At 33.5% G+C, this 16074-nt stretch overlaps 1 protein-coding gene across 6 annotated transcripts in view; it reads right to left on the bottom strand.

Annotated features, from left to right (window-relative positions):
* Positions 1–828: 828 nt before the first annotated feature.
* The window catches only part of ZNF280D (zinc finger protein 280D), a 117340-nt gene continuing 102094 nt past the window's right edge, over positions 829–16074 (bottom strand). For all 6 annotated transcript variants that reach the window (XM_023616835.2, XM_023616825.2, XM_070236100.1 and 3 more), the window contains 2 exons: positions 5155–5210; positions 829–2771 (listed from right to left, as the gene is read on the bottom strand). In XM_023616835.2, the coding sequence (XP_023472603.2) occupies positions 2147–2771; positions 5155–5210 (681 nt within the window). In that variant the 3' untranslated portion in view covers positions 829–2146. The remainder of the gene's footprint in view (positions 2772–5154; positions 5211–16074) is intronic.

The following is a 16074-nucleotide window of genomic DNA, read 5'->3' as shown; positions in this document are numbered from 1 at the left end:
TTGGAGATTGTGTGAGAATGTAAACTAATTATCTTACCAAGTACAACGTTTATTTCCACTACGTTTTTGTTTTCATTGCCAGACTTTCTCAATGAAGGACTTACAGTCTGGTGCAGGTTCCTTTTCTCACAGTGGATATTATTAGTTACTGATATTATAGTTATTGATCAGCTACTTTGAATACCACTACTCTAAGGCACATAGGGGCAGGAGAAGGAACAACCCAAAGCTCAAAAGAGGTTCGTGTCACTTAGAGACTTACTTCAGCACAATGGCCTAGGGTTTTGTAGCACTAGGTGATAGGCTCGCCAAACAACTGAATGAGATTCAGAAAGTGGTCCTTACATAAACTTTTTTTCTCCTCTCTGCTCTTCTAAGGTTTAAATTACTCCAAAAAATCTTCACTATAGATTTATGTTTCAACAAGGTGAAAGGTGACAGCTAATGAGTCCCCCCACTCTATCTTCTCTTGGGAGCAAGAAAGAAGAAAATATTTGCCTCTCCCCCAACAAAAAAAATTCAAGGAAATAAGTCTATAACATATTTTGCCTATTTAGCCTCTTTAATTTACTGAGCAGATAGAAAACTACAATATTAAATTATATTTCTCTTGAACTGAAAGAATTCATAAAGCAAATTTATTCTCTGTAAATGTTAGCAGTATTTTCCCCTGTACTTTAAGTCCTAATTTAAAATAAATCATGCATCAATTAAAGAATACAGAATGAAGTCCTATCACTAACTTTAACATGAAATTTCCTTGACTATATAGTTTCTAAAGGCGCCAAAGGTAATCCGACTCAAGCAGTTTTCTGAAAAATAAAATTATTCAGGGACAGATTTTTATTGCAAATATTTACTCAAAAACTACTATATACAGCAGAATTTTAATAGCCATTTAAAACATTTAACATTCAGTGAAACAAAATTTAAGAATTCAAAGCCAATTTTAAGAAGTAAAAATGTAGCATTTTAAATAAAAGTTTAGTAGTACTTCATAGCAAACTACTGTTATTCATATTATTCATTTCTATATCTATTATTTTCTAGATGATAGAAAACAACTGAAAAACCAATTTAGCAGCCATCTTATGGATAAATTAGGCTAAATATCTCAAACCAATTTCTTACATCACTGCTTTAGGTCCCATTTGAAGTTTCTATTTTACAATTAAAGAAAAACATGGCTGAATTCAAGCCAGGACATGTTTTCAGTTTACTGCTTTACAATATCTACATTATACCATACTTTGGTTTGGTTTCCAGACCATTTTTATGGGTCTATTTCTAAAGAAGATCATTAAAACAATATTAAAAGCATAATAACTACAGGAGTTTCAACAATGGGTTTCTACTTTATACAACTAGTACATCAAGGGAGTTCTGCACAGCTTACACACTGACAAAAAGCACAAATATAAATTTATATTTTCATAATTTCACTTTCACTGAAAGTTTAATTAAGGTAAGCTTACAGCCTGGCAGGCTAACACTTGTATGGAGGTACACAGATTCAGATATTTGGTTTACATGCTTCTGACAGTCTGGAATGTTATATTAAATCCAAAATTAAGTTTATATTCATCCAAATTCTTATTAGATCAATTAATTTAGCACTCTAAGCATGCTCCATTTACCAGCATCATACTCAAAATAAAGGCTTCATTAACAATGCCAATCAGCCATTATTTTAAATCAATTATTTCCAAAAGGTATGTGGTTTCCTAATCTCTTTAAGTTAACTGAAAAGGATACATCAGTAATAAGGATTTTTAGTTTAGGACTGACTGATGGAAGTTTCAAAGGCTTTATTAATATAACTAATATTCTAATAATCAATTCACATGGGCAATCGAGTTCCATTTCCTTGAAAACTGTTAAATGAGACTTTCCCATTATAAACAACTTTCATTAAAATCCTATTCATGTTTTAAAAACCTCTTGGAAATCCATACTAATTATGCTATTATTGGTGAACTGATTTCTTTAATAACCTAGGTTGAACATACTGGTAAAGTATATGAATGACCTCCCTCACATTTTTCTATTTCTGAATTCTATTAACAGCACCACTGAGCTCACCTGATAGCACTGTTCCAAATGCTCTTACCGTTGGTATACTAAAACTTAGAATGACTAATTAATTTCAACTTCTTTCTTTTTCATCTGCCAGGTCTATCGTTGTCTCTGTCGTGCTAGGGCTACTTTCTCCAAGAACGTCATCTGTTTGATCAGACACTACTTCATCAGTCTTGGCTGAAGGATCACCACTACCTTTCTGAAGAATCTCTGTGGCTTCATACTCAAGTACCTCTGATGGAGTCAAAGGTTCCAAATGAATACTGCCTTGCTCACTAACATCCGAACTAACAGATTCAGGTTCATCTCTTTTTCTCAAAAATTGATCAATGCTAACATCACCTGATGTTAACCGCAAATCCTTAAAATTCTTCGAGGAAAACCTAGCTTCACTAGAGTTGTGATCTTCAACCTGATCGCGTGAAATTATGTTTTCTGAACCTTGGCAAATCTTCAACTCTCTTTCCTGACAAATGTGCTCTATTGGTTTTTCTTTTTCCATTTTATCTGCACCAATACTTGAATTGTAACTGAAGATATTCTTTGAGCCAGTTTCCTGGTCTTCAAGACAGGCATTATTTTCCTTATCTGAAACTGTTACGCTTTCTTCCCTTTTTGTTACTGATGAGCCTTCAAATGCATTTGCATCACATCCATTTTTTTCTTCCTCTGAAGGAGCTTTATCTTGTTTACTGAAAAAATAAAGCCATTTATTATCTATTCCTTCATAACACAGTATGTTTGAACACTAGCAAAATAAGACATGCTCTAAAAAATAAAGTCAAGACACACTTGCTCACCCAAAAGGAAAAAAATCTATGTCCTCAGTCCTTGTCATGATGTTACAATTTAGGAGGTGGTCATTTTTCAGGCAAGAGAGTGAAAAACTCCAGTCACATATTAAAAGGAGACCTGGGGAGCCTATCAATTGGTTTTAGCCCTTGTTCTAATTTCCATCTGTTCACACCCTTCCCTGTTTTTAGTAAAATTTAAGCATTCTTATTAATTTGTAAAAGTATAGATAAGGAATGAATATATTTGAAAAAAAACCACTTTTCTTTTACGATTTATCCTCTTATGCTTAGTGTCTCCCTATGCAAAATCAGATAAGCATTCACAAACATTTCTCTAATTTTTATTAGCCTAATATAAAAAGACAAACACATGACTAAAAAATATATGTAAATATACAATTTGCTATGCTTACATACATAGATATAGGTGCGTGTGTTTGTATACATAGATGTTTCTGAGTGTGTGTGTATCCGTGTGTTTACTCTTGCCCTGGTGTGTTAACAGAAACTACTTAGTGAATAATAAAACATTAGAAACAGAAGACTTCTAAGACGACCTCCAGCCCTTTATCTAGATGTAATGAGGCTTATTTTACCAAAAATAAATTTAATGATTACTTGCATCTTATTTCTTATATTAATGCACATGGAATTTAGACTTTTTCCCAATGAATTTCCGAAATATAAAGCAGTGCTATCAAGTAGTGTTTATTATTTACTAATCTATATTTATAAGACTGTTGCTGTGGTGTTTATTTTGTTCTGATCTGTCTTTAGACTATTCTTGGGCCAATAAAACACAGTCTTAACAATTATACATTAACAATGTACTTTATTATCTAATAAAGCAAATCACCTACATTCTACTATTCTTCTTCCTAAATTTAATTGTTTAAAAATGTAAAAGATATTTGTACAAGGATGTTCATTAAAACAGTGAATACAGAAAAAACTTAATATCTAATGATGGCAATAATTAAATCAATTATGGTATTAGTAAACAGAAAAATATGAATCTTACTTTAAACTTTGTCAGTCCAAACAAAATCCCATTGGGATTTTCAACTAAACGTTAATTAAGCCCATAAATTAATTTGGAAAATGGCCTATCATGCAAGTTATTAATATATTATTTCCTATCTCAGTTAATTTTTGTTTTTCTTCATTTAGATCCTGCACATTTCTCATTTTTGTTATTATTATGAATTAACTCTTTTGTCCATTATGTTTTGTAATCACATGTTACTGGTATATACAAAAGATTTTGATTTTACACCAAGCTACCTTAATTAATACCCTTATTAATTTCAATATTCTTAGCTCATTTTCTTGGATCTTACAGGTCAATTACATCATCTGCAAAAATAATTACAATATTTTCCTCATTGAAATTTGTACAGTTCTTGTTCTTGTTTAGATTTTATTGGACTAACTTACAATTTACAGAAAATGTTAAATAATATAGAGGTGATTAGTCTGCTTTTTCTAACTCCTTAGTTGAATTTTTGTTAACTTCCTCCCCTCACAACTCCCCCACAATTTTAGGAAAAATGCTGGGTGAAGAAAGTGCTAGATAATTTTTCTAGTAAAGTCTAAGAAACACCTTCATAAGGCCTTACTCCCTAATTTGCTTTTCAGGGGGAATAGATTACTCTCACCAGATTAATAAGCAATGTACTGTAAGTATACAGCATAAAGAAAGCAATGGGGAAAATATTTAATTTAAAAAACAAAATAAAATTATCTTTATCTGAAATAAAGTTCTAATTAGAATGCTGGATTCTCTTTTACTAAAAAAGATTGTGAAATGTCTTGTGTTCTTTAGTGTTTGACCTGAACATTAAATTTTTAAAAACCAATCCCTGAATTTTGAAACTTTTGAGATTCCACCACAGAAGTATCTTCTTTTAAAATATTGGAAAAAAAAAAAAATGTAAGATTACCTATTTGCAATTTGTCCCCATCTTGTAACTTGTAGCATCTTATAAGTGTTGTCATTTAATAGGGGCAATTAAAATCTGTTGACATTTTACTTACTAATAAGTACATTTAAAATTTAACAATTTATAAAATGTACTCAACATGTTTAAAAGATTTCAAAACTAAGGATCTATAGTATATTTTTGTTGTATTAAAATTTCAAAATATTATACTTAAAAGTTATTACTGAAAGTAACACATATACAAAAATTTAAATAGCCCTTTGCCAATTAACTGAAATAATGCAGCTAAAGTGTCATTTATTTGAATTTCAAGAGATTCAGTTTTTCTTTATATTTACCTTTCAGAAGTCGATGTTTCTGTTTCTCCTTCAGCCATATTAGATCTTGCGATTTCCTGAAATGATTAATAATATTTTTCTTTTATATTCATGGCTATGCTTAAAGTAAACAACTTTTATTATACTAAACTTTCTGGATAAAAGGCACTTAAGTGTGCAATCTGATACACTAAAGAAATAGAAAAACAATTTCTTAATCTAAAGTATGTACGAGAATAATTCTTATAATTAAAAGCAGAATTTTAAAAATTCTCTTTAAAAAATCAGTAAGAATTTCAGTGTATCAAAAGCTTCTGAATCAAGGCCATGAAACAGTTATCCAGTTAGAACAATACCTGTTTTCCTTAGACTGTCTTTCAAATATGGGCCATATTACTTGAATAGAAAACGAGTAAAACACAACTTGAATTTGAACAAGTTGCATTCACAGTGTTTATACAAACGTAAGTACAGACACTCAGATAAAACATTTGTGAAATTATCATTTCATATTTGGAGTCACGGTAACCCTTCCAACTGTTAAACCAAGTAATATTAAATGACAGACAAATTAAATATTTTGCTTATTTTAAATGTTTCATGGGGAGGAAAGAATACAATAAAACTTCAGTAAGCCAGAGGCCAACCTAACAGTTTATAACAATTACCAATTACTGAGCACATATGATGTGTGAGGTAGCATACTAAGAACTTTACCTTCACTATCTCATTTAATCCTCGTGTTCGATATTATAAACTCAATTTCTACAAATGAGAAATGAGACTGCATGAGTTAAGTAGAGAATCCAAAGCAATACCTCAGTAAGTGTGAAGATTCAAATCTAGGTCTAGCTCTTAACAACTACAGTGATTGACTCAATTCTGTGAAAATTGATAATGGCGTATTAATCACATATATTTATTTCCCCACTCTCCCAAAACCCTGCTAAAATGAGGGCAAAGAAATAAAACATTTTCACTCACAAAGACCGATGAAACACCAAAGCATACTAATTGTCAAAGAGATCGCAACAAATTTTTAGATGGAAAGTGGCTAGAAGAGTGAAAACTGACTTCACAGTGTGGAAGAAGTTACAACTAAATGGCTGAGTGGGAAGTGCAAGGAGAAGAGAATCCGTTTACTCAGAGAACCTAAAAGAACTGGTATTTGGAGGAATTCAGTACCACATCCAGTACATAAAAGGTAAAAATGAAGCACAAGGGACTGCTGAGGAATCTAAATGCTCTTTCCACAACTTACACAACCTATCCTTTCCCCTACCACAGAGGCTAAAGGCTGTTAACTTGCTGAACTGGAGACAGTCTAGACTTGCGAACGCCAGGAATGGCAAAAGGCAGGCATGAGGTACTGAGAGAAAACAGAAAAATTAAGTAAAAGTCCATAAACTGAATAAAAGGACCCACAGTCCTTCTCCCCCTGCCTGGCTCCCAGAATGCCAGTAGTCAGAAGAATCACTCTTCATCCCACCACCCCCAGCCGGAATTTAAAAGATTCTTGTTGAAAAAAATTATTAGCCCCAAAGGAAAGATTTCCAATAAAGACTTTGAGAGCATTCTCCCCACCAAAGACTCAGTCAGCTCAGCACCTGATTTTCCTATGTTGAAGTTTAAACAATTCCCACGCAGACTGTGCAGGCTGTCCAGTGCACTAACCCAGGAGGCAACCTTCACAATATTATCAATGTCAGTTCTCCAAGTGTGGTTTAGACACCTGGGGCCTCCAAGACACGTTCAGGAGGCATGGGAGATTAAAACTCTTGGTACAACATCAGTTGTGAGTAAAAATGCTGGCATCTTAACACGAATCAAGGCAGTGGCACTAAATCACAACTGTAGTAGTAATCATTGTATTCCTCACCAGTCCACACCAGAAGTAAAATTAATTTTATTAAATATCAATCCTTCAGTTCATGTCTTTTTAATGTTGCGCGTGATGAAATAGCAAGTATGCATAACGCACTGCTACTGCATACTGAAAACACCTGGTTCTATGATTGAGCTGTGAGCTGAACATAACCACATGTTTTTCACGGAACGTCATTTTTATTTTAAAGAATGACTGTCAAACTGCAGAAATTTAGACTTGGGTATTTAGTAGACATTTTCTTAAAAATTGAAAAAGTGAGCCTGTCACATCAAAGAAAACAACTGACAGTATTTGCTACCAGTAATGAAATTCAAGCAAAAAGTAAATTTTAGGAAAACCTGTATCCACTATTGATGAGATTAATCCTAATCTTAATGAATGTGATTACTTGATATTATATAATGAAACATGTCAACCCTTGGAAGATCTACGTTAACTCAGTGAACCAATATTTTCCAAATGACCAACACACAATGTTATAAAATCATCCTTGGATAAAAGATCCAATCAAAGTGTAAGATAGAACAACAGATTTTAATGGAACCAAGCAGAAAAAGTTCAGTGATAGCTTGCACACTGCAACAAACCTGTAAGAAAACTTCCACTTATCTACTTTTGATGTAGCATCAAGGAAGAACAATCATAATTATCTGAAAAGGTTATTAAGGTATTCAGTGAGTCTCAATATTCTTCACACATTTCAACCAAAATAACATATCACAACAGACTAAATGCACAGACAAGAGAATCCAGTTTTCTTCTATTTAACTAGACATTAAAGGGATACGTAAAAGTGTAAAACAATGCCATTCTTCTCATTAAATTTCTTTTGAAAAATAACTACATTTCAGAGAAAATATGTTATTTATGTTAACATATAGGGAGTTTATTATTGTTATTTTTAAGTAACAATATTTTTTTAAATTTCAGAGTTTTAATTTCTAATATGATAAATATCAATAAATTTTGAGAGAACTAAGGGGTATATGTTAATAGTGCCCTCTGGAGTTTTGTAGTGCACAACCTGTATGACTGTACCAGACAGCACTGTCCTCATCTAAAACCATGCTGTTTTCAGTAAACTTTTTAGTGCTTCATTCTTTAATATGTATAGACAGTCAAGGATCACCACACAATTGAAGACATCCTCTAAATTCAGAAAGATCAAAATAAACAAAAAGGAATAAATAAAGAGACTTGGAGATATCAGAGACATTACTACAAACAAAAGAAAAAATATATAAAATTAATACATATTTACTATCTCCAGAGAGGTCTGAGATGTTCCTGCATCCTTTAAACAAGAACAAAAACTATGAAAACAGAACAATCAAAGAATAAACAAAAAAATTAAAGAGCTCTTCAAAATTAAATACATGGCAAGTAAAATAAGTAACTAAGTTTAGAAAATCTTTTTAAGAAGATTAAACTAAACAGACAAAATAGATGGAAGAAAGTACACACAATTAGAGGAGTTGATGCAGGAAGTACAATGTTAGATCAATAGGGGTTTCAAAAAGAAGAGAACAGAGAAAATAAGAGTGAAAATTTACCAAATAAATAATACAAGAGAACTTCCCCCAAACAAAAATATCTAAATTACAAAGGCTTTGTCTGATGACTACCATAACAAATGAAAAATGGATGATGAGTGAACATATCACTGTGAAATTTCAAAACACTGGAGATAGACATAACCATTACAGTTGCCAGAAAGACAAAATTACCTAAATACAAAGAAACTGGAGCAAGAACAGCAACAGACTCACCAAAAACAATACTTGCAAAACTGCACAGGAAAACTGTTTTCTATGTACTTCAGCCCAACTATCCTGCCAGTAAATATAGCTTTAGATACACAAAGAGTGAAAAAAGATGCCCCCCTTTGGAGGTGTACATTTCACCAAAATAAGGAGTAAACCAAGAAAACAGGAACTCGTGGTTCAGGAAATAGGACATCCAACATAAGAAAGCGGCAAAGGAAAATTCTGATACAACAAATTCTGCACCAGCCTTAGGGAGCCTCTGGTTTAAATTAAAGCAGGTCTGAGAGGAGATCTCCAGACCCTCCAACAATTTGTTTTCTGATGTGTGTGAACATTTAGAAAAAATACGTCTAAACATTAGACAGATAAATCATAACATTAAAAAAAATACCACTAGGTGCACAGAAAACTCAACAATTAAGTAAAAAAATAAAATAAAATAAAATGAGGTATAGGAAAGGAAAAGAAATCATAGAACATTTCCAGGTTCAGTACCAATAACAGTCTCAAAAAACTGTGCTGTAACCATGCTGGGATCAGTGCAATGCCAAGCCATAATGGAAAATGAGGAAAAAGGAAAAATACATAGCCTTATACACAAGTTTTCATAGTTTTTCTTTTTTCTATTTTGGCAAAACACATTTAACATACAAGTTACCATCTTAACCATTTTTAAGTGTACAGTTCAGTGGTATTAAATATTCACATTGTTGTGCAACCATTACCACCATCCATCCCCATAACCTTTTTCAACTTGTAAAATTAAAACTCTATACTCTGATTCTCCCCTCCCCCTAGTCCCTGGCAACCACCACTATACTCTCTGTCTTTATGATTTTGACTACTCTAAGTACCTCATAAAACTGAAATCATACAGTATTTGATTTCACTTAGCATAATGTCTTCAAGGTTCATCCATGTTGTAGCATATCACAGAATTTCATTCCTTTTCATGGCTGAATAATATTCCACTGTACACGTATACCATATTTTGCTCATCCATTCATCTGCTGATGGACATCTGGGTTACTCCCAAGTTTTGGGGGTTTTTATTTTGCTGTTGAAGAGTAAGATTCATCCTGAGCTTACATCTGTTGCCAATCTTCCTCATTTTGTACGTGAGCTACCACAACAGCATCGCCACTGTCAGATGAGTGGTGTAGGTCTGCGTCCGGGAACTGAACCCGGGCCTCCAAAGTGGAGCACACCAAACTTAACCACTAGGCCACCAGGGCTGGCCCTCCATGTTTTAACTATTGTGCTGCTACAAAAATGGGCGTACAAATATCTCTTTGAGTGTCTGCTTTCAATTCTTTCGGGTATAGACCCAGAAGTGAAATTGCTGAATCATATAATTTTCTGAAGAACTGCCATACTGTTTTCTACAGTGGCTGTACCATTTTACCTTCCTACCAACAGTATACAAGGGATCCCATTTTTCCACATCCTTGTCAATACTTGTTGTTTTCTGTTTTTTTGATGGTAGCCATCCTAATAGGTATGAGGTGGTATCTCATTGTAGTTTTGATTTGCACTTCCCTAATGATTAGTGATGTTGCACATCTTTTCACATGCTTATTGGCCATTCGTATATCTTTTTTGGAGACATGTCTACTCAAGTCCTTTACCTATTTTTGAATCGGTCTTTTTGTTGTTGAGTTTAGGACTTCTCTATATATTCTAAATATTCATTGTTTATCAGATATATGATTTAAAAATATTTTCTCCCACTCTGTTGGTTGCTTTTTCATTCTGTGGATAGTATGTTTTGATGTACAAAATTTTAAAATTTTCATGAAGTCCAATTTGTCTATTTTTGCTTTTGTTACCTGTGCCTTTGGTGTGATACCCAAGAAATCACTGCCAAATCCAATGTTGTGAAGCTTCTGTCCTATGTTTTCTTCTAAGAGTTTTATTGATTTAGGTCTTACATTTAGGTCCTTGATCCATTTTGAGTTGATGTTTGTCTATGGTGTTAGCTAAGGGTCCCACTTTATTCTTTTGCACGTGGATATCCAGTTTTCCCAGCACCAGTTGTTGAAAAGACTGTCCTTTTCCCATTGGTGTTAGCCCCCTTGTCAAAAATCATTTGACCATATATGTGAGGGTTTATTTCTGAGCTCTCTATCCTATTCCATTAGTCTGTCTGTCTGTCTTTATACCAATACCACAGTTTTGATTACTATAGATTTGTAGTAAGTTTTGAAATCAGTGTGAGTCTTCCAGTTTTTGTCTTTCTTTTTCAAAATTGTTTTGGTTACTTGAGGGCCCTTGAGATTCCACATAAATTTTAGGATGAACTTTTCTATTTCTGCAAAAATGTCTGTGGGATTTTTGTAGGATTGCAATGAATCTGTAGATTGCTTTGGGTAAGTAATGAAACATAACAACATTAAGTCTTCCGATTCATGTACATGTGTTGTGTTTCCATTTACCTATTTCTTCTTTAATTTATTTCAGCAATGCTTTCTAGTTTTCATTGCACAAGTTTTTCACCTCCTTGGTTAAGTTAATTCCTAAGCATTTTATTCTTTGTGATGCTACTGTAAGCGGAATTATTTTTGGAATTTCCTTTTCAGATTGTTCACTGTGTACAGAAATGCAACTGATTTTTGTGTGTTGACTTTGTATCCTACTACTTTGATGAATTCATTTATTAGTTCTAACAGTTTTTTTGTGGTATCTTCAGGGATTTCTACATATTAAGATGATATCTGCAAACAGAGAATTTTACTTCTTTTCTAATATGGATGTCTTTCTTTTTCGTGACTAACTGCCCTAGCTAGAACTTTCAGTACTATGTTGAAAATGAGTGGTGAAAACAGGGATCCTTGCCTTGTTCCTAATCTTAGAGAAAAAGTTTTCAGTATTTCACCATTGAGTAGGATGTTTGCTGTAGGTTTTCATATATGTCTTTTATTATGTTGAGGTAGTTTCCTTACATTCCTAGGTTGTTGAGGATTTCTGCATCACTGTTCATAAGAAATATTGGTCTGTAGTTTTCTTTTCTTGTATTGTCCTTGTCTGGCTTTGGTATCAGCGTAATGCTGGACTCACATAATGAGTTGGGAAGTGTTCCCTCTTCTTCAACTTTTTTGGAAAAGTGTCAGAAGGATTGGTATTAGTTCTTATTTAAATGTTTGGTAGAACTCAATAGTGAAATCATCAGGTCCAGGGTTTTTGTTCGTTGGAAGATCTTTGATTACTGATTCAATCTCCTTATTAGTTACATGTCTATTCAGATTTTCTATTTCTTTGTGATTTAGTCTAGGTAAATTTTGTGTTTCTAGAAACTTGTCCATTTCATGTAGGTTATTCAATTTGCTGGAATACAAGTTCATAATACTCTCTTATAATCCTTTTCATTTCTGTAGGATTGGTAGCAATGTCCCACTTTCTTTTCTGATTTTAGTAATTTGAGTCTTCTCTTTTTTTAAATATTCCATCTGGCTAAAGGTTTACCCATTTTGTTGATCTTTGCAATGAACAAGTTTTGGTATCATTAGTTTTCTCTATTGCTTTTCTATTCTCTATTTCATTTATTTCTGCTCTAATCCTATTTCTTTCCTTCTGCTACATTTGGGTTTAGTTTGCTCTTCTTTTTCTACTTCCTTAAGTGGTACATTTAGGTTGTTTGAGAGCTCTTTTATTTTTTAATGTAAGCATTTGCATCTGTATATTTCCCCTTTAGCCTCACTTTCACTGCATCCCATAAGTTTTGGTATGTTGTGTTTTTGTTTTCATTCTTATCTAAGTATTTTCTAACTTCCTTTTGGATTTCTTCTTTGATCTATTGGTTGTTTTAAAAAGTGTTAATTTCCACAATTTTGTGAATTTTCCAGTTTTCCTTTTGTTATTGATTTCTAATTTCATCCTGATGTGGTCAGAGAAGATACACTGTATGATATCTATCTTTTGAAAACTATCATAACTTAATTTGTGGCTTAACATATGGTCTATCCTGGAAAACGTCCCATGTGCACTTAAGAAGAATGTGTATTCTGTCGTTGCTGGGTAGAGTGTCTTGTTTATGTCTGTTAGATCTAGTTGGTTTATTGAGGTAAGTCCTCTATTCCCTTACTTATGTCTGATTGTTCTATCCTTTATTGTGAGTAGGATACTGAAGCCTCCAACTATTATTGTAGAATGGTATATTTTTCCCCTTTAATTCTGTCAGTTTTTGTTTCATATATTTTGGTGTCTGTGTCATTAGATGCATAAATGTTTATAACTATTACATCTTGTTGTACTGAAACCTCTATTAATATATAATGTCCTTTTTCTCTCTCTTTTAACCTTTTTTGTCTTAAAGTCTATTTGGTCTGATATTAGTAAAGCCACCTCTGCTCTCTTTTGGTTACTATTTGCATGAAATATCTTTTTTATCCTTTCATTTTCCACTTATGCCTTTGGATCTCAAATGAGTCTCCTGTAGACAGCTTATTGTTGGACTGTGTATTTTTGTCCATTTTGCCAACCTCTGGCTTTTGATTGGAGAGTTTAATCCATTTATATTTAAATTGATTACTGATAAGGAAGAACTTACTTCTGTCATTGTGCTATTTGTTTTTTACATGCCTTAGAGGTTTTTTGGCCTTCATTTCCTGTATTAATGACTTCTTTTGTCTTTAGTTGAGTTTTTGTAGATAAACGTTTAAATTCTTTTCTCATTTCCCTTTGTGTATATTCTGTAGATATTTTCTTGGTGGTTACCATGGGAATTACATTTAATATCCTAAAGTTATAACATTTTAATTGGAATTCATACTAGCTTAACTTCAATAACATACAAAAACTCTACTTCTCTACAGCTCCATCCCCACCCCTCTTGGTTGTTGTCACAAAATTACATCTTTATATGCTGTGTGTCCCAAAAGATAAACTAATAATTCTTTTTAAATGTATTAGTCTCCTAAATTATGTGGAAAACAAGATTTAGAGTTACAAACCAAAGCTATACTAAATTAGCTTTTACAGTAATAATTTTTTTCTTTAAATGTATTTGTCTCAACTCATGTAGAACACAGTAAGCACAGTACAAATCACTGTTATAATAATACTAGCTTCTATAATTGCCCATGTACTTATCTGTATTGAGATATTTATTTCTCCATACAGGTTCAAGTTACCATGTAGTGTCCTTTCATTTCAACTTGCAGGACACCCTTGAGCATTTCTTGCAGGGCAGGTCTAGTGATCACAAACTCCCTCAGGTTTTCTTTATGTGAGAATGTCTTAATTTCTCCCTCACTTTTGAGGGACAGTCTTGCCACATATAGGACTCTTGATTGAGTTTTTTTTCATTTTAGCACTTTGAATATATTGGCCCATTGCCTTCTGACCTCCAAAGTTTCTGGTAAGAAATTTGCTGACAATCTTATTGAGGATTCCTTGTATGTGATGATTCACGACTCCCTTGATACTTTCAAGATTGTCTATTTTTTGAAAGTTTGATTATAACATGGCTCAGTGTGGATCTCTTTGAGTTCATCTTACTTGGAGTTCATTGTGCTTCTTGGATGTTTACAGTCATGTCTTTCAGCAAATTTGGGAAGTTTTCAGTCATTTCTTCCAACACCCTTTCTGCCCCCACAAGGGACTCCCACAATGTGTACACTGGTCTGCTTGATGGTGTCCCATACCTCACTTAGGCTCACTTTGCTTTTCTTCAATCTGTTTTTTTCCTTTTCCTCAAATTCAGTAATTTCCATTGTCCTATCATCAAGCCTGCTGATTCTTTCTTCTGTCTGTGCACATCTGCCTTTGAATCCCTCTAGTGAATTTTTCATTTTCAGTTATTATACTTTTCAGCTCCAGAACTTCTTTTTGGTTTCTTGTTAGGTTTCTGATCTCCTTATTGATATTTTCATTTTGTTCACACATTGTTTTGGCTTTCTCCACATATTCCTTCAGTTCCTTGGGCATCTTCAAGATAGTTGTTTTAATGTCTTTGTCTAGTATATCTGCAATTAGGCCTTTTTCAGGAACACTTTCTGTTGACTTTTTTCCCTTTGAATGGGACACACTTGCCTGTTTCTGTGTATCCTTTGTGGTTTTTAGTTGAATACTGGACATTTGATTCTAATAATCTGGTAACTTTGGGAATCAGATTCTTCCCTTTCTCCAGCATTTGCTGTTTTTGTTTATTGTTTTTTTTTGATTATTGTAGGCTGTCTCTGTTCCCAGGATCAGCCTGAGGTGTAAACTGAAGGTCTTCTCAGGTCCTTTCTGAGCCTTTTCCTGGGCATATGCAATCACTGTCTAATTTTACCTATAAATGCAGTTGTTTCTGAGTGTACTAGTCTTTAATGTCTGGCTTCAGAAAGGTGAAAAAGGGAAAAATGAAGGGAGGAAAAAAGTGGTGCTGTCCCTTTAAATCCCCTGGAAGTCACTACAGCTGGAGGGAGAGAGGCTTGTAACAATGAGGGGAGGTATAACAACAATGGCTGCCCACCTCTTTTGTCTGCAACTCTAATAAGCAGGAGCAATCAGTGATAAGAGCATAGGTCTCCAATATTTGGAAGACAGAGTCCTTTTTGCCCACCATGGTCCTCCATAACCTGTGTGCACATGCTTCAGGAACATGTGCAGAGCTGCCTGCCATGCTGTTAGGGGTGGAAGATGGGTAGCTGCTACAGTGCTAAGTGCTAAAAGTTAACAGCAATTTGTTGTCCAAGCCTTCCCCTGGAAGCTGCAATCCTTTGACAGACTCTAGAGTTCCAAAATAGTTATGTCATACAGATTCTGCTAGTTCAACTGTTGTCTAAGTGGAGAGACAGATTCCTGGTGCTTCCTCCTCTGCCATCTTCCCAGACTCTTAGGGAAAGGATATTACTCAGAAAGTAGTTGAAAAATTGAAAAGTAGATGCATTGAATTCACAAAAGTAGTTTTAAGTTTAAACATTTTATTTCTACCCAAACCAGAATTTATTATCATTTTACTTTCCTGGCTTTAATGAAAGCAACACATCAATATTTTCAAAATCTAATTCTTTTCTTGTTTCCAAATAAGTAAATTGCCATGTTTGATAATTTCTCTCGACCAAGAAACAATTTTAAACAATTTTAAATCAACTTCAGCTTACTGGAATTTCTTTTGCAGGATGCTACTGTGGTTGGTATTGTTTTAAAATTCTGAATACCACTTTGTTAATAAGTTTTAGAAGACCTAAACATAATGCTTATTTTATATTACAGTTTATTGATATTGTATGCTGCTTTAAACTATTCCACATGAAATTTCTACAGAACTTTGTCAGAATATTTAAGAGCTGAGTCAGTGGCTGC

Source organism: Equus caballus, chromosome 1 (genome assembly GCF_041296265.1).
Source record: "Equus caballus isolate H_3958 breed thoroughbred chromosome 1, TB-T2T, whole genome shotgun sequence".
In the NCBI taxonomy this organism is placed as follows: Eukaryota; Metazoa; Chordata; class Mammalia; order Perissodactyla; family Equidae; genus Equus; species Equus caballus.
Note: the sequence above shows the minus strand (reverse complement) of the source record. Positions and strands in the feature narration are given on the sequence as shown.